This window comes from Trichosurus vulpecula, chromosome 5 (genome assembly GCF_011100635.1).
Source record: "Trichosurus vulpecula isolate mTriVul1 chromosome 5, mTriVul1.pri, whole genome shotgun sequence".
In the NCBI taxonomy this organism is placed as follows: domain Eukaryota; kingdom Metazoa; phylum Chordata; class Mammalia; order Diprotodontia; family Phalangeridae; genus Trichosurus; species Trichosurus vulpecula.
The window spans coordinates 294,289,194-294,307,685 of NC_050577.1; the positions used below are offsets into that span (position 1 = coordinate 294,289,194).

Genomic DNA, 18,492 nt, shown 5'->3' on the forward strand with positions numbered 1-18,492 from the left:
GCTGTTAAAGTCTTGCCTGGCTACCGATCTGCCTCGTGTCTGTGGTCAGAGAGGTTCATGCCATGGTTGGGCTCAGGGGAAGGAGCTTTTGGTCACTGTAACTGTTGACACCTTCTACTTGCTAAGTCCTGGGGGAGCTGTGACCCACGCTGGGGGAGAGTAACTAGTGACAAAGCCAGGCTACAGAAGGAGGGGTGAGGCCCCTCTGGGCTTCTTTAAGGCCCCTTTTCCGAGTCACTTCTCACACACTCTAGAGGACCATCATCGTGCCCTCCCAGTAACTTCCTTAGGGAGAGGACACAGGTACTGTCCCAATTTACATGTCAAAATAAACAGAGCCATCCATGCAGCTGGAGTTGGAGCTGGGACAAGAATCCATTTCTCTGATAGCCTACAAGGCCCTTTCACTCATCAGTCTCTTTTCTCAGGTCTAGGGGCTCCATCAAAGGCCCCTTTTGTATAATCTTCCTTTCTGTTTCACAGCCTCTGTGGGACTGCATGTGCATCCCCAAAAAAGAGCAGTGGCATCACAAGCACGAAATACTGACAATGCCCCAAAAAAACTGGAAATGTAATAGTCAGCAAACAAAAAATCTGAACATCTTGGTTTGCTGGCTGAGCATCTCCACAAAAATAATCTCAGAGTCTAGAGCTGTGGCCCAACTTCGTCCTTAAGTCACATAAAAAATGCTTTATGAACAGAAGTGTCTATATTGTACAGAAAATAATAAGATAATAGAAACTCCTGAAATGAAAACAGACTTCAGTGACTTGAGTAAAAGGTGGACCTGTGTATGGTGGCGTCCTCAGAAAGAGAAGTCAATGGCCAGGGTCAGGAACAAAGGGGTCATCATTTTAGGTGGTTACTCTGTTGATTCATTTGACATATCATATAGCTTCTCGTGGCTTAGTGAGTTAAAAACTTAGAAACATGAAGTTAGAGCAAATTATTTTAAAACCTTCATTTTCTTTTTAGAAATACAATTTGCGTCCGAATAGGCACTGCTGATCACTGGCTTTGCAGAAAGTTAGTTAGGCCCTATGGCCAAGAAACTGATACTTTAAAAATTTAGAATAACTGCAACTCCTATTATAAACCAAATCAAGGCCAGATGACCTCTAAGGTTCTCCCAGCCCTGGCAATCTATGAATCTATGAAATATAAATCAATCAGACTGAGGGAGTAAAATTTCAAACAGCAGTTGAAAGACCTTCTACGGAAAAACAGAGAGCACTTGGGACCCAAACTCTAACAAAATGGAATTTTTCTTCCCTCACATATTCTGGGGATAACGTTTAGCCTAAATACTGTTTCCCAGGTTTCTTGATCTGCTACGAGATGTTACGGCTGGAGATGTAACTACTAAGAAAATATGCGCTATTACGAGACTGGGTAGTTCTGTATTCTATTAGCCATCAGTGCTGCTGTTGACTTAGGTATCCTACAGAAGGTTTTGATTGGTCAGCTATAGCTTGTGGCCATTTCTGCCCCCTATCCTGGCACCATTCCCAATTAAGGTGCTCAGGGAAGCGAGTAACTGTTACCCTTTTAGTCTGGCCTCCGACTCTGCAATAAATAACAAGCAACAGGATGAGCAGTGTAAAAGGAAAAAATGTAGATCGATATATTGAGATAATCTTTGAATGTTTCCATCTCTGAAGAATGAGAAAGGAAATTTACCATGTAACTTTTAAGGGAGAAATCAAAAGCAGACGGCTCTCCTGGGTATGGCCAGAACACAGAAATTAAAAAAGAAAATAAATAAAATAAACAAAAACCAAAATAAAACAAAAAGCCCCAAACCCAGAAAGTGAAAACAAAAGCAAAGTAAACGAAGCCCTCTTAAAATCCATGCATTGTTAACTCTTAGTTTTAAGCATAGTGAAAAAATGTTCGCCTCTACAGCGTTATTTATCCCAAGATGCTAGATACCAATCAAGCCTTATTTACATTCCAAAATTCATCTTGCACATATTTCAAAAAGAAATTCCTTTTGTAGTCAATCAAGGCTGAAAGCCCCGGGAAAAAGCCAGGCAACCCCAGCACCAGTATGACTTGCTTCTGAGGCCTGGGGTGGGTCTGAGGCTGCAACCGCCCTCTCCCCACAATCTTGGGAAGAACACACCTGAGATAAGTGATGAGCTCATACTAGCTGCCGTGGGCTCAAGATAATAGCAGTTAACTATTCTGCTACACGCTGGGTTCTCTGGGGCAATTTCTGCTACCTCAAGCTTCCCCATTTTCAGTGTGATTTCTCAATCAGCTTTGGATCTCTCGAGGGAAGGAACTGAGTGGTCTTCCAGATTCCCAAGGCCAAGGACAGCAACACTGCTTCAATTGCTTCAAGCATTAATGTAAACCAGGAAGAATACTTAGAATTTGGGCAACTTTTTTTCTTTAGAAGTATTAAGATTTCTCTGATGTTGAAAATAGAAAAGTAGGCCCGATGTCATACAAATTTATTTTCTACATTTCTCACTGTGATCATAGCACAAAGAAATGTGCTCCAAATTATTTTTAAACAGTTTGCCTACATGAAAACTTACAATGGATGTGCAGAATAAGACAATCAGTTAAAATGAGAAATGAGAGGTGTTAACAATAATAAAATGGCCTTGTTTTGCTGTAGCAATAAAATGACCAAGTGCAATGACTTGATTTAATAAAATCATCTTTCAAAAAAAAAAAAAAGAATTTGGGCATTTCTTCACAGGCAACTTTATTATCCAATACCGTGCACATTATTCTAGATGCAAACGATACTCCCATTTCTTCTTGATGGTGGTGAGGGAAGAAGCTGTCCTAGGAACATTATATGCTGCCCTGCACTAAGTGGCAAGCCAATATTTTCTAACATTTTGGTTATTTTCTTATTTTTCTGGAAGGATGAATTAACCACATCTAGAGCATCTTTGGTTTGGGGGGTGCTGAAGTTTTAAGAGGGTCACTAACTAGCTGGAATGGTATCTACGAGGTAGAGCAGGATGGGGAGAGTCCAGGAAGCTCCTACTGAGGAACTGGGGCTCTGTAGTTAGGAAAGAGACAGACATAAGATTGCATGTTCTGAAATATCTGAAGCGTGATGGCACAGAAGAAGTAACCTCATTCTGTGACTCCAGAGGCCAGAGCGATAATGACAGGGGAACTTTTAGCTTAAAGTAAGGAATAACTTTGTAATAAGTAAAACTGTCCAAGAACAAACTCAACTGCCTTGAAAAGTGGCAAGCTCCCCATTACTAGAGGTAGGCAAGTAGAGGTTGGACGGGAGGCTGGACAAGTGACCCACTCTCACACTAGGTAGGAGGTTGAACCAGTTAACCCCTTAGGTCTTTCTCAATTCTAAGGTTTTTTTTTTTCCCAAAGGACTTCTACAATGATTTTCTCAGTTGTGAGACATTCCATTACAATTAGGCTTTAAAGGGGGGCAGCTAGGTGGCGCAGTGAGTAGAGCACTGACCCTGGAGTCAGGAGGACCTGAGTTCAAATCCAGCCTCAGACCCTTGATATACTTACTAGCTGTGTGGCCTTAGGTGAGTCACTTAACCCCAATTGCCCTGCCTTCCCCCCTCCAAAAAAAAAAACCCAATTAGGCTTTAAAGGATGTATATCTCCCCAATAATGCTAGGGTCAATTTTTTAAAAGTGTTGGCAGTTTAAATATACAGGGATAAATATCCAGTCATGTTCCTTATTCCGTCTGTAAGAGATTTATCAGGAAAAACAATTCGTGTACCAGCAACTTTCCTGGCAAGGACGTCACTTCTCATTATAGTTTTAATGTACATTTTCAAAAAGACGGAACAAGATTCTACCCTTGTTTTAATCAGTCTGAGAAAATGAGATGGTAGAATTTCTTTTCTTTTTTGAGGGGAGGGAAGGTAGAGGAAGTGATGAGAAACAGGATGTAAAATGATAGGACAACAGAATAACAAAGTCATCTAAAATAATCTACACAAACAGGATTTAGAACTTCCAAGGCAAAATGAGAAAAGTTTCCTTTGAAACTATCAAAAAACTCTCCATGTGAGGGAAAACAGTCACCCTCTATAGGCAATCTGAAACAACGGCAGGCCAAGAGGCTCCATGATGGTCCTCTGTGCTTTCAAACTGATGGCAGCACCGGAGGTGTGGGAGTAGGGCAGGACTGAGAGACAGAAGATTGAGGTGAGAAAAATCCTGGCTCTGCTCCTTGCTACCTGGGTGACTCCGGGCAAATCAAATCACTTCTCTGGGCCTCAGTTTCTTCATCTGTAAAATAAGGAAGTTGGACAAGATGGTCCCTAAGGTCCCTTAGTCAACTTAGAAAAAAACACTGGCCAATGATGCCCTTTCTCAAAACTCTAGAATTTCACGAGTCAGTGACTTTGGGACAGAGACATCTCTCTGAGGGTATGTAGTCCCTACCTATCCAGTGCACACAGTTTTATAGATCCTCTGGCTCAGTGGTACCTCATAACAATTTTCCTATTTCTACTGCAAGATATTTGGGATGGCCATTTTCTAAAGACAAACACTTCTGCAGAATGAGTGACTGGTTTATAAAACAAGGTCATTCCTGTGAGTTTCCCTTTCTTTCAGTCCCACCTTATACACTAAGCCCTCAAAGTACTTCTTGTATAAAGAAGTACTTATTGTAATGAGAAATGCAGCTCAATCACTGATAGCAAAGGTTCATCAGCTTATCTCAGGTGATCCCGAAAGGAGAGACCCAAGTGTTTTGAGATCCCATTTTTACCTCTATCACCCTCCTCAGAGCAATTTCAGGGGCCCATTTCAGCCAAGAACTTTGGACAGAGTTAAAAATGGACAAAGAGCCACTCCCTGAACCCACGGATGGGTTTCCCATCCGTGCTGGAAGGCTGATCCAGGGCTATTTTAGGGTTTAGTGCTATGCTTTAAAAACATTTATTCCCCCCCAACACAAGGTATATCCTTCAGGGAAGAAGAAAGGGGCAGTGAGGAACACAGGACAAAGCTGACAGCAGCAGGACTTGATTTTGGACTCCTCCAAAAAGAGAAAAAGAAATAAGGTTTCTATCATTAGTTTAGAAAGAAAGTTACAGGGCAGTGGAAATTCCATCAGGTGAATTTACCATGTTTTGGTGGAGTGAACACCCCAGAAGTGAGAAAAAGAAGCCATAAGAAAGATTCATTTCCTTTGCTTCACAAGAATTTCATTAACTCATTTTCCCACTAAGGAGCAGGTCCTCAGTGCCCCAGGGCACCCGTATCCCATGAAATCACATTGGACTTCCGGTTTCCAGACTTTAGTGAGGAGCATCATGAAGCAAGTACTTAAAGCCAAAGCCCATCAGGCTGCTCCTTTGGGTGCAGGATCTGCGGCCTGGTGCTTATCTTATACGCAGCTGCTCCCCTCTCCTCGGAGCACGGAGCATCTGTTTGGCACCTGCTTGTCACTGAGAAATCAACAACAAGCAATGGGAAACTGCCACAGAGGAGTGGAGGTCCAGCGTGCAGAGACCTCCAATTCATGTCCTCTTTAAAAATACTTACCAAGGAAATTCCTGGGGAAAATTCTGTAGGGCTAGCAGCAGCCAATCTCTTTTTGTTTGTTTTAACTGAAAACCGGAAGCCTGGAGCATCATTACCTTCTTACACAGTTAAAACAAAGGCTGACATTCACAATTCAATACTCTCAAGATACATGCCACTTGAAGTCCTCGGGGCTGCTATTTCTTATCAAGGAGGCCAAGGTGTATATGCTTTAAACTGTCTGGCCTGTGGTCAATTCCAGGAGCAGAAGTTCTCAGATAGGGGTGGACGTGGGTATAGATGTAGAGGACACACAGGATTATAGGCAAAACGATCCTAGGTAGAGGGTGAAACTGCATCAAGGACCATGCAGATGGGGACAGGGAACAAGAGGGACATGAACTCACTCCTCGGATGACCGTCCAACTGGCCTTCTTTTTCTTTTCTGATCACCTTCTGGAGTGATGACACTTGGCTGCAGCCAAACACTCTTGCCAAATTTGAGCAGAAATGACTGAATGAAAATTAGGTCAACAAGCAGAGCCTGGACTAGCATTGGCAAGGCTGGCGACCGACTACAGCGTGTCGTGCGGGAGGGAGGGATGCCTTTTAATATTATTCTTTATAAATGTTCCATTTTTAACACTAGAAAAGTCCGTCCTCCATGGAAGAGTATTTATTTTGGGCCAAGGGGACTGGCATGTATCACAGTGACAGTTCAGCACAGTATACACCCCAGGGGGAGAAAGCAGAGTATTATTTTCAAATGTATTCGGGGCAGGTACAGGTTTCATGCCTGACCTAAGGAACACACATAAAATGTTTTGTGCTTCAGCTCTGCTAATAGATCTTTAGGTATATATATCAGGAGAACTGAAGAGAGCAAAGTAAAATTTAAATTTAGCCGAGTCCAAGTGGGATTTATTTAATTTGCCAACAGAAGAAGCATTTTCAAAATAAACTACACAAAAGTCTGTTTCTTAAAGATTTGCTCATAACACTTATTTGATGTGGTAATAAACTTATCTACCCCAATTTTTCCTTTCACTTTTGTAAGTGCATAGACTTTTAAAATCACACAAGCCAGGTACTGGAGATGCTAAATAAGTTAGTGGAATACAGGAAATGCTTATTATAATTAAAGTTTTAAATTTAGCATCAGTGAAGCCAAACATTCCTTGGTAAGAGTTTTCCTTGCCTGCTTCATTGTAGGTCTCACACTAAATTTCCTTTGGAGGAGTCAAATCTGTTGTTAAACCCTGCACTGTGAATTTTGATGAAAAAATATCACTAGTCTTTGCCTTTGGGAACAGAAAGATATTTATCATGGGGCCTCCTGGTGGGCAGAGCCTCCTTGGGCCACTGTGGCTTGCTTTAATTGAGGCCATGAAAACTTGCTTTTGTTGTGATCAGAGGGCAGCTTAGATTGCTTAAAAGATGAAGGGGGATCAATTCCATGAGTGCAATATTAAATGTACTCCAAAAGTCTCATCTAAAGGCTGTAGTGAGGGCACAGGGGTGACTGACCTCCATCCTTCAGCATCCATAGTGGATGAGCTGTGGCAGGTGCTACTAGTTTAGAAAGACTTGATGTCTGCTATCTGACATCTAGCCTGGCTCCATGCTCAAAGGGTTCACTATCACATTGGCCACAGCAAACTGTAAAGACCATACGGGGACCCACACTGACTGAAAAACGATATAAAAAGGACAAAGGTATTTCCAAAAGATAAATGGTTTTGACATTTGGGTCTGTTTCCAATCATCTTCTTGGATGGAAGTTTAAGAGATACATACAAGCATTAACAAGGGACAACTGCCTCCCACTTCTCACTCTGACTTCCCTTTACTCAACAGGGTAAAACTAGGGTCTGATGCTTTTGTAACTTGGGACATTTGCCCTGAACTATTCAGGCTTTACAGACTTCTTTTAAAAGTCAAGAAAGAGCTTGTGCATTTTTCAAATATATCTGTTCCTACTGATCACTGAAGAGTAACTGAATTACTGTAACAAGGGCCATGAACATTGAAACAGGACTTACCTTGGAGCCACGTTCATTAAAGATTATTTCTACATCAAGGATTTTGCCAAACTGCTGCAGAGATTGAAAAAAAACAAAACAAAACAAAACACATTTATTCCTGAACATCAAACTTGAAAGTGCTCCTTTCTCAGTTCAGGAAAAAGAAGTTTAATTTTAATGATTTAACTTTCACATTTTTGCCTTTTATTAAAGTCTGAGTTTATCTCTTCATAATAACGAATTCTCTTTTCTCCCTTCTCCAAACCATCTTTGACTTTTATTAATGCCAAGAGTTTTGGGGGAATATCCCTCTTACGAATCATTTATGTCAAAAATGATTACTGAGTGTCTACAGTGGACAAGGTATTTAAGAGAATGCAAAGAATAAGGTTCAGAGTCTGCATTCCTGGACCCACCTAATAAATCAAGCATTACTGATTTTCACCATCAGTCTTCACTCATACTGCTGTCTACATGGGCCTTTTAACACCAAGCTCTCTAAGGAGCCTATTAAATTCTGTTCCTGCTTTCAGTCTTGGGTGCATTAATAAGTCTCATTGGGGGAGGGGTGGGGCGGAGGGCAATCAGTGTTAAGTGACTTGCCCAGGGTCACCACAGGTAGTAAGTGTTGGAGGCCAGAGTTGAACTCCTGACTCCATGGTTGGTGCTCTATCTACTGTGCCACCTAGCTGCCCCTAAATCTTGAACTTCTGTGAACAAAGACATATGGTATAAGAACACTGTGCATTATTTTTCTGAGAAGAGATCCATCCAGATGCAGGAGCCTTTCCAGGCCATAGCAGTAAACTGGATATCCCAAAATGACAGACTGAATTTAACTCTGTTACTACTAGAAAATTAAAATCTGAGACTGGCTTTTTCCTCAGGCTCTCTGAAAAGGTCCACTTTTAAAGGATTCTTCCAATCACACATAGTTGAGTATTTTTTAAAAATCCCTTCCATGTATTACTGCTCATATTAAAAATTTCAGTTCTAAGGAAAAAAATCTCACTTCGCAAAAATTAAGTCTTGAAAGTAAGTTTTTGATAAGTTCTTTAGTAAAGTAAAAACTTTTAGAACTTTATGATGCGAAAAAATGAAGTTGGGATATAAAGTCTACACCAATCTCTCAGAAATTGCACAAATGGCTAAGAGGTCACAGCCCGAACCTAGTGAGCATTACTGGGGAATACCAGATTAATTAACGCACTTAATCAATGACTTGGATGAATAGGATTGATGAAGAGCTCAGACTCTTCAGGCAACACTGAGGCTTCGGGGTGTTAGATGACAGGACAAAAAAATCAGAGTGACTTGGACAATTTAGAGAAATAACCCAGCAAAAATAAATAGTCCGAAAGATCAAACTAAGAAAGCCACTTAACAAAAGTGAATAATTCAAACTCAGGGTAGGAATGAGAGAGTGAGAGTAAGAGAGAGAGAGAGAGAGAGAGAGAGAGAGAGAGAGAGAGAGAGAGTGTGTGTGTGTGTGTGTGTGTGTGTGTGTGTGTGTGTGTGTGTGTGTGTGTGAAGGGAGCGAGAGAGAGAAAAAAAAGACCTTGGAGGTCACGGTGGATATCAAATTGAAAAGAAGCCAGCAAAGCACTGCTGAGACAGAAGAGTTAACAAAATGAGGCTGCATTAGGCATATACTGTGTAGAAAGCAATAATGCTTCCAGCAGGGCAGAACCCCAAAATGAGGGAAAAGATGAAAACAGGACCGATGCGAAAGGCTAAAAGAGGTGAAAGCACGGATGAAGTGAAATAACGGATGAGTTAAACAATGGTTCACGAGGGATAAATCAATTTAGAGGTAGTTCCGAGCTTACAGAGCTATCAATGAAAGTTGTTTTTTTTTTTTTAAATCATCACCTAGAACACCAAAAACCCAGAACTAGAGCAAATGGGCTCAAAGTAAAAGCAGCTGAGATGACAAAGATCTAAATGATGGTTAATATTAATAAAGCTCAGAACTGACTGCTGAAGGAGTAGGGCACTACAGTTTAGTGGACACAGAATCAGGAGACCTGAGTTTGAACCTCATTTGTGACATGGATTAGCTATGTGACTTAGAGGCACCATTTTCTCTTCTCTGTGAAATGGGTAGAATAATATTTGCACTAGCGCCCCCCCCCAGGCTATGGAAGGGAAATACCATATAAATTCAAATCTAGACAGCTTTTTTTACCCCCCTTTTATTCAGTCTTGTTTGGAAAAAAAAGACACTGAACTAGATCACCTAGAAATTCTAGGATTCTGTAACCTGTAGGGGCATAGAACACAGTTAGAAAATTGCTTGTATTTTTTTTTAAAGTAATCTCATGAGGATTAATTCCTTCATTTTTTAGAAATCACTGACCTACGTACAATTCACCTCTGCTCTGAACCAGCATGGTGATACTCCGGCACAAGCCTGGCACTGGAAACAGGAGCCTTGGGTTGGAATCCCAGCTTGTCTCTCTGGGTGGCCCTGGGCGAGGCCTCTTGAGAAGGGGAGACCAGATGGTCTCTGTTACCTCCCTTTTAACTCTAAATGCTGTCATTCTGTGCTCTGCTAGGTGTGAGGCAGACGACGTTCAGGTTCCTCTGCTGCTCTTGGCAAACCTGGTTCTTTCCTTCCTTTGTCCTTTCCACTCATCTCTTTTCTTAAAATTTTTTCTGCTGTTAATGCTATCTTAGGAAAAGTTTCAACAATGAATTTTCTAGCTTTTTAGCTGGTAGTGAAGAAATCAACACATGCCCAAATGGCAGATGAGCTTGGAAGAGCCTTCTAACTAGTGTTGTTCTCCTCAAACCTTTTTTCAGTAAACTGAGGATTCATTTCAGTAAAACTGTTTGGTCAGTGGAAGCACCAATTCATATTCTTGCTCCAGGCTTTCTGAAATATGAAGTGAACAAAATAACACCAAGAGAAAAGTGGGAAACCCCTTTGCTCAAGGTTATTCCAACACACTGAGAGATTCTCACAACTCTTGTGAAACGACTAGCAACAAAAGGTCAACTCGTTATCATGGTGCCAAGGGAGCTTATGTGTCTTACTGGCCAAGTGGCAAAAACAAGCAGGGCAGAACCGACAGAGATATAGCTAACAAATTCTCTCTTTTCATCTGGGTCATAAAATCGGCTACTAGTCACTCTAGTGAAAAACATTAATTTGAATAATTTCAAAGAGCTAACAGAAATTGAAAATCAAAACTGGACAATGAGATTTTAGAGCTAGAAAGATGTGACAGATGGTCTACTCCCACCACCATTTTACAGATAAAGATATGGAGATCAAGAAAAGCTGAAATTTACTAAAGTTCCCACAGCTAGTAAGGTCATTTGAGTCTAAGCTCCTTCACAGACAAGAATCTAGACTTCTGATGTTCTGAACACAATGTGCTGCCTTCACCATGAGGGGCATGGGACACCAGGTAAAGCATCTTGTACAGAATATATTCATAAACATGGACTAACAGAATTCAGGGCTTTGGGGAGGGGGCAGCGGAGGGGAAGAGAGGGCAAACTTTTGTCTTCTAAGCCAAGGAATCAAACCACAGCTGAGTAAGAAAATGCAATCTTCTCTGCTTTCTTCAAGGTGACTAAGCCAGGGGCAGAAACCATGTGTCCCTATATGGACCAAGCAGAAACAAGGGCTAGCCTCTTGCTCAAGGGGGTCAATAGGTCCCTGGGCTCTGCCTTGCTCTGCTCACTACCATAAAGACGGCAGACTGTAGAGCAAGGCTAATTGAGCACGTTCCCTTCCCTACTCCCCGCCTCTTCCATATTGTGAACAACGTTATTCAAAGGTCCAGAGGTCTGTGAGCTTGAAAGAGACACCAACACAGCCATGGAAGGCTCCCTCCATTATCTTTTTTGCTGTGATTCTTAAGGGTTTTTCCTTGCTTAAGAAACTGTTTAATGTTTCATATTGTGCATCACCTGATTAGACTGCTGCTCCTCTAGACTGGGAATTGGCTCTTCTACAACGAATTGCTACTCCTCAGATTCTAGAACACTACAGATGATGATTTGATGGGGAAGAAAAATATCAAATCTCTTCACTTTTTAAAACGATTCTTACTATAAGAATATCTATTTTAAGACCTGCTTTAGTTCATTTTCATTTTGTACTGCAGCATGGAAATAAAGAATCACTCTCTTTGAATATACAGATAACTGTTTGGCCACACTGATTTGTAAATGGCTGAATCCTGTAAGGCTGGGTTGGTGGGACTTGGTTTCCATTGGAGATTTAAGACCTCACTAGTCAGTCACAGAGGTGGCTCAACCTTCCTACATTACTGACCCCACCAACTTTTCTTTTCAAGAGATATGATCAAGAGAGAGAGACGATTTTGCAATAGGTAAGTGGATACCTTACTCTATTTCCTGAATGTCCTATAAAATTTAGGCAGTAGAGAGGACAGCCTAGGGGTTTCTAGGAAATCTTTCTTTTGTACTTCATTATCAAAAAGATACCCAAGATGCATTTCAAAGAACAGAATCACTGGGATAGTGGAATCCTTAAAATAAGCCTCTAATTGAGGTTTTTCAGGCTCATGAATGTTTTGAGGCCAATCTTTCTCAGTTTATCTTTAAAGCCATCCCACTATGCAAATGTTTTATTAATTTATGTACTCTTGGTGTGATTTACATGACAATTGTAAAATCTTTTAAAATGACTTCAGATTCAATTTACCTTGATTCGATAAGCATTTATTAAGAAGCACTTATGCATACCAGAGACTTACCCCAAACATCTGCCGGAGATCAGGGTCCCGGAATCGGAAGGGGATGTTGGAGACATGTAGTCTTTTAGGGGTAGATTTACTCTCAGTATTCTCACTACTCTGTGTCTGTGACTGCTGTCCGTCTGTCTGTGCCCCTCCTTCTGTCTGCTGAAATAAAAGAAACAGGAGACACTGGCTGAAAAAAAGAGCACCACTTCACAAACATCATGTATGGTAATTAAAGGTCTAGTCCCCACTGCAACTTACTCTTGGTACCACACTCAATACCTGGGTAAAACTATGGTTGCTACTTTTCATTCTAAGAGAAAAACCAAAAAAAAAAAAAAACAAAAAAAAAACAAAACTGAAGCTTCTAAAAAGTTACAACTGATGGGAAAACGTTACGTCTTTGAATACCCTCGTGCCATTTGGGGACAAGTGCCACCCCAATCACCCATGGACACAGTGTCTTCCTGGGCATCTAGCCGTCATCTCCTTATTCCCAGGCTTTTCTCTTTTGAAGGCCACATTATTTCTGAAACGATTCATCTGCTTTATGACAACTGCTGCATTTCTAGTTGCCCTTTCCCAGCCCTTCCTAGAAATTAAAAAAAATTTTTTTCCAACTCTCATTTGTTATAGGTTTTCTGTGTGATAGAAAAGGGATTCTTTCCATTTGAACAAACTCAGAGGTGCTGGGAAGTGTAGACTCGGGAGCAAGACACCATCTTAAAAAAAGGTGCAAAACTTTAAGACTGAAGACTATTTGGAATGCATTAAGAACACATGAAGTAGAGTTTCCCAATATCCAGCTTAATGATGATGGCTTTCTCTGTTGTTCCATTCAGCCCATGCAGATGGCACAAATGGATATGGTCTATTTGAACTAAAAAATAACAGTGAGAGGAAGAAGGAGGAAATTCTACTAAGCAAAAATATCAGATTTTCAACCATCAAATTAAGCACAGTATAGACTAAACAGAACAAAGTCCATCCAGACAGGAAACAAAGTAACTAAAATAGCATTAAGCAGCTCAAAAGGCAACTCAATCTATCTCTAAGGAAATACATTCAGATTTGCCTCGAGCTCTCTTCTTAATCTGTTCAAAACTATAATTTCATTCAAACCTAAAAACACTAAACATAACTTCCTGAACTTTGACTAGATGTGTCTATGAATAGGAAAGGTATGGCTACAAAGGAAAAAGAGAAGAGTCTGTAAAGCCTTGTCTTACTTCTGTACAGACTTACTGTCTGGGTGTTTGGTAACCTGGGACATTTGTGTCTGAATCAGCACTGGAGGTCATTGATTTTTCCACCGCACATCATCACAACCGCTATTTCTGGTATTTATTTATCTGCCAGAGCTGCATTCTTTGCTGCCTAGGTCACTCTTTTAAAAGGTCACAGACCAGATTGGTTCCTATAATGATAATAAACAACAGCAGCTAACATTTATACAGCGCTTTAAAGATGGCAAAATGCTTTAGAAATATTATTTCATTTGATCCTCATGGCAATCCTGGGAGGTAGGCGCAATTATAATCCCAATTCTACAGATGGGTAAATTGAGGCCAACAGAAATTAAGTGACTTGCCCAGGGTCACAGTAAATATCTAAGGCTGAATTTGAATTCACTTCTTCCTGACTCCAAGTCTAGCCCTCTATCTGCTCTACAACTTGCTGCCTAATCTATCAGCTAGGAAGAAAATACCAGAGTATCACTTTTCTAAAAGCATCTCAGCTTTGCCATCTGTGTGACCACAGGCCAGACAACTGACCTGTCTGAAGCTTGGTTTCCTTGTGTTCAAAACAGAAGGAAGAATTTTTGTATTGATACTTATGATAAGATGTGGACGAGCATCTCAAGAGGAGAAGGCAGGAACGGGCTGTGCTTTGTACCACTGGCCAGTGAGATGAGGGATCCATGGGCATCTGAGTGGTTGTGAAGGGAGACAGTGATTGTGGGGGACTTGGCAAACCTAAAAGTTTGGTCATAAATGCGTGCTCTTAAGGTGAAGCCCCTGATTCTCAGTGGGGTTTAAAGACAAAGGAGGATGACTTCTGTTATGAGGCCCCAGGATTCCCTGGGAGTCCTCAGATTCCTTACAACACTCTATTACTATGTAACTGCACTATGTGACTATCCACGATATGCCTGTACGCACAGCAAGGATCCCCACTCCATTCTGAAGTTGAAGAAACTAACTGACATTCGTTGGATTCTCAAACAATTTGCTGCTAGACTGACTTTTAGGAAAACATGATCATGCTAGGCCTCTCACTCAAAGAGAGAGACCTAAGAAACTTCATGAAATTACAACTACACCAGTTATAAGAGGTGCTGGACACTGGAGATTTGAAAGAAACCAAAACTGTGTATATTGAGAAAGGCTGTACTGAATTTAATAATATAAAGTGGATGAGTCTTAGACTCCCCATTTAATAAAGAATTCCTTGAAACTCATTCTCACTAGAGACTGCCTTACAGCAAGAATAGCTCTTGCTGTTCAATCCAAGATGGGAAACAAACAAGAGTGTTCAGGCTTTGGTCTCTGTAGACACAGATATTAACCATTCTTCAGGAAAATGTCAGTCAGGGCATGACTAGTTTGGGGCTACTCTTCTATTGTTAGCTGCTGAGCAACTTTACTGGTTGCAGAAACAACCTCCTAAGGTCTTATTTTTCCTTTTGTGGTAATTGTTTGACCTAATTTATTCACTGGGCAGAAGATGAAACAGAATAGGCTGGAGTCTGTTTACTGGAAGTGTGGAATGAGGATTGGCAGCAGCTACCCTGATGAAATCACGTGGCTAAAACATGTACATCTGCCCTTCGCCCAACCCCTCGAGCAGAGCAGGGCCGGGTGGAATCTTTCTATTTCCAAGCTAAAAATGGCTCTCCACTCAACCTAGAAACTGCTTCTAAAGGTTTCTCTACTAGGAGAGCCTTCAAATTTAGTACAAATTGGCATTTTTAATCTTACTCAAGTCTCTCTCTACTGGTAATCAATATCATTGTGTGTGTGTTCACTCACACTCACACACACACACACACACACACACACACAGAGGAAACCCATAACCATTTATCACATTGTGTACTAGTAAGTGGAGGGTGAACCAAGACACTCTTCCCAGGGGAGGTTACAGAATTCTGATATGTCTCAAGATCTATGTTTACAGGAACCGAGACTGTATGCTGACTACCAAAGATTCGCTCCATTACTCAGGGCACCGATTTTGCTTTGCGCATTATCTACCACATCACCCCTTCCTTGTTCTACTGTCTCTCTCAATGATTTCACCGTGAATAACAATTCTCTTTTTTAGAGTGCTTTATGAGTTCAGAGAGCACAATATTCACATTTCTGTGGGCCACTTCTATCATCCTAGCAGTAGGGTAAGGAAAAAAGAGGAAGAAAGGAAAGGGACATAGAAGGGGGAAGGAAAGGGAGAAGCAGGGGAAGAAAGAGGAGAGGGAAAGGGATAAGAGCAAGAGATCGTGAAAACAAGGCAAGAAGATGAAATGTGTTATTGTCTAAGTCATTTCAGTTGTGTCTAATTCTTGGGGTTTTCTTGGCAGAGACGCTGGAGTGCTCCGCCATTTCCTTTTCCAGCTCATTTACAGATGCAGAAACTGAGGCAAACAGGTTAAAGTGCCTTGTCCAGGGTTACACAGCTATTAATGTCAGAGCCTAGATTTGAACTCTGGAAGATGAGCCTTTCTGAATCCAGGCCCGTCACACCATCCACTGCACCAGCTACAGGATGAAATAATTCTGTTAATTCAGCTCTTTTATAGGCTAAGTATAGGATGATAGCAAAAATTAAAATGAGCCACTTAACAGACAATATTTTTCAGTGCTCTTATTTATTCAGAGATTAGAAAATTAGCAGGCTACTAACAACATAGCAAAACAGACCTAAGAGGATGAGAAGAAATGGAAAGGCCTTCAGGTCCCACCTGAGCAGGAATATCATCAGCAATATCTGTAACAAGTAGACACCCAGCCTCTGGCTGATTATCTCCAATCATCTTATCAGGCAGTCCAGAAGGCTTCCAGACAGTGAGCCTTTGCCCAAGTCTTTAATAAGGAGTTGAAGTCTGCCTCTGAGGTCGTTAAAACCATTTAATCCTTCAAATGTTTTGGGACAGCTATCCTGCTCCTCTTCGCTAAGGCTAAACATCCCCACCAACACTCTTGGACTGATCCTGAAATCGCCGTGTTTCAGGTGTTCTCACCGTACTCTGCCCCCGCCTGGATGAGCATGTCAGTGTACGCACTGCTGCATGATGGCGTTTTAGGACAGCTGCTGGGATTGGCTGACACTTCACACTATCGATCCCCACTGAGCCTGTGGCCTGCTGAGGCCTCCTCAGCTGCTTTTTGCTTTTTTTAAAATGTGAACTGCTGCCTACCCATGAATTTGGTGCCCTGCACTTACACTGCTGTTTTCTTCTTCTTTTTGGTTACATTTTAAGTTCCAAATTGTTTCCCTCCCCAGCCTGCACTGTAGAAGGACACTCTTACTCTCTCTCTCATAAAACCATACTAATCATACTTCTATTTATCAGTTTTTTCTCTGGAGGTGGATAATATCCTCCTTCATAGGTCTTTGTGGTTGATTTGAGTATTTATAAAACTCAGAGTAACTTAGATGTTTCTAGTTGTTCTTTGACGTTCTCTTGGTTCTGCTCATGTCACTCTTTATTATTTCATGCAAGTATTTCCATGTTTTTCTAAAATCAACCTGCTCCTCATATTTTACAGCACAATAGTATTCCATCACAATCATATACCACAACTTGTTTAACCATTCCCCAGTTGATGGGCATCCCCTCAATTTCTAGTTCTTTGCCACCAGAAAGGGAGCTGCTATAAATATAGGTTCTCTTCCTTTATCCCTTATCACCTTGAGAAACAGACCTAATATTGGTATTGCTGGGTGAAAGAGTATACAGTTTTATTACTCCTTGGCCATAAGTCCAGATTGCTCTCCAAAATGGTTGGATCAGATCACAGTCCCACTAACAGTGTAGCAGTGTCTCAATTTTTCCACATCGCCTCCAACATTTGTCATTTTCCCCTTCTATTGTTTTACCCAATCTGACAGTTGTGAGAGGATATCTCAAAGCTGTTTTAATTTGTATTTCCCTAATCAATCAATAATGATTTAGAACAACTTTCCAGTATGACTATACATAGTTTTGATTTCTTCATTGAAAAACTGTGTTCATATCCTTTGAACCTCTATCAATTGGAGAATGACTCATATTCTAATAAATTTGACAAAGTTCTTTATGTATTTGAGATATAAGACCTTTATCTGAGAAACTACATAAAAGAATTTCCTTCCCCCCTTCCAATTTTGTTTTTCACCTAATCCTGGCTACACATTTGCTCCACTTTACCTCTCCCTATACATTTTAGTTTTTTTAGGATCATCCCATCATAATCAACTCAACCCCAAACCTTCTATCCACTCTTTCAAACTACCCTAGTAATGGTAACATTCTTAAAAGTTACAAACAACATTTTCCCATATAAGGAAACAGTTTGACCTTACTGAATTTCTTATGTCTGGTCTTTAACATTCACCTTATGTTTCTCTTGATTCTTGTAGGTAAAATTTTCTGTTCAGTTCTGGTCTTTTTCCTCATGAATACCTGAAAGTCCTTTAATTTATTAAATATCCATTTTCTTCCATGCACAATTACATTCAGCTTTGCTGGGTAAGCTATTCTTGGTTGCCAACCTAGCTACTTTGCTCTTCAGAATGTAATGTTCCATGCCCTTCAGTCTTTTAATGTAGAAGCTGCTAAATCTTGTGTTATCCTGACTACAGCTCCACAGTATTTAAATTGTTTTTTTTTTCTTGTTGCTTGCAGTATTTTCTCCATAACTCAGGAGCTTTGAATCTTGGCTATCATATTCTTATAAGTTTTCATCTTAGGATCTCTTTCATCTTGAGTGGTAATCGGTAGATTTTTTTCAATTTCCGTTTAACCCTCTAGTTCTAAAACTTCAGGGCAATTTTCCTTAATAATTTCTTGACATATAGTGTCTCTACATTTTTCTTTATTCATGATTTTCAGGTAGCCCAACAATTCTTATTTTGTCTCTCTTGGATCTATCCTTCAGGTCAGTTGTTTTTCTAATGAAATGTGTCACATTCTCTTCTATTTTTTTCATTCTTTTGGTTTTATTATTTCTTGATGTCTTATGAAGTCATTAATTTCTCCTTGCCCATTATGA

General features: G+C 40.7%; 1 protein-coding gene across 10 annotated transcripts in view; it reads right to left on the reverse strand.

The window, feature by feature from the left end:
- RBFOX2 (RNA binding fox-1 homolog 2) overlaps nt 1-18,492 on the reverse strand; it is a 316,535-nt gene that overhangs the window by 33,312 nt on the left and 264,731 nt on the right. For 8 of the 10 annotated variants that reach the window (XM_036760984.1, XM_036760985.1, XM_036760982.1 and 5 more), the window contains 2 exons: nt 12,254-12,400; nt 7,536-7,589 (listed from right to left, as the gene is read on the reverse strand). In XM_036760984.1, the coding sequence (XP_036616879.1) occupies nt 7,536-7,589; nt 12,254-12,400 (201 nt within the window). The remainder of the gene's footprint in view (nt 1-7,535; nt 7,590-12,253; nt 12,401-18,492) is intronic. The other 2 variants (XM_036760986.1, XM_036760987.1) reach the window with 2 other exon arrangements.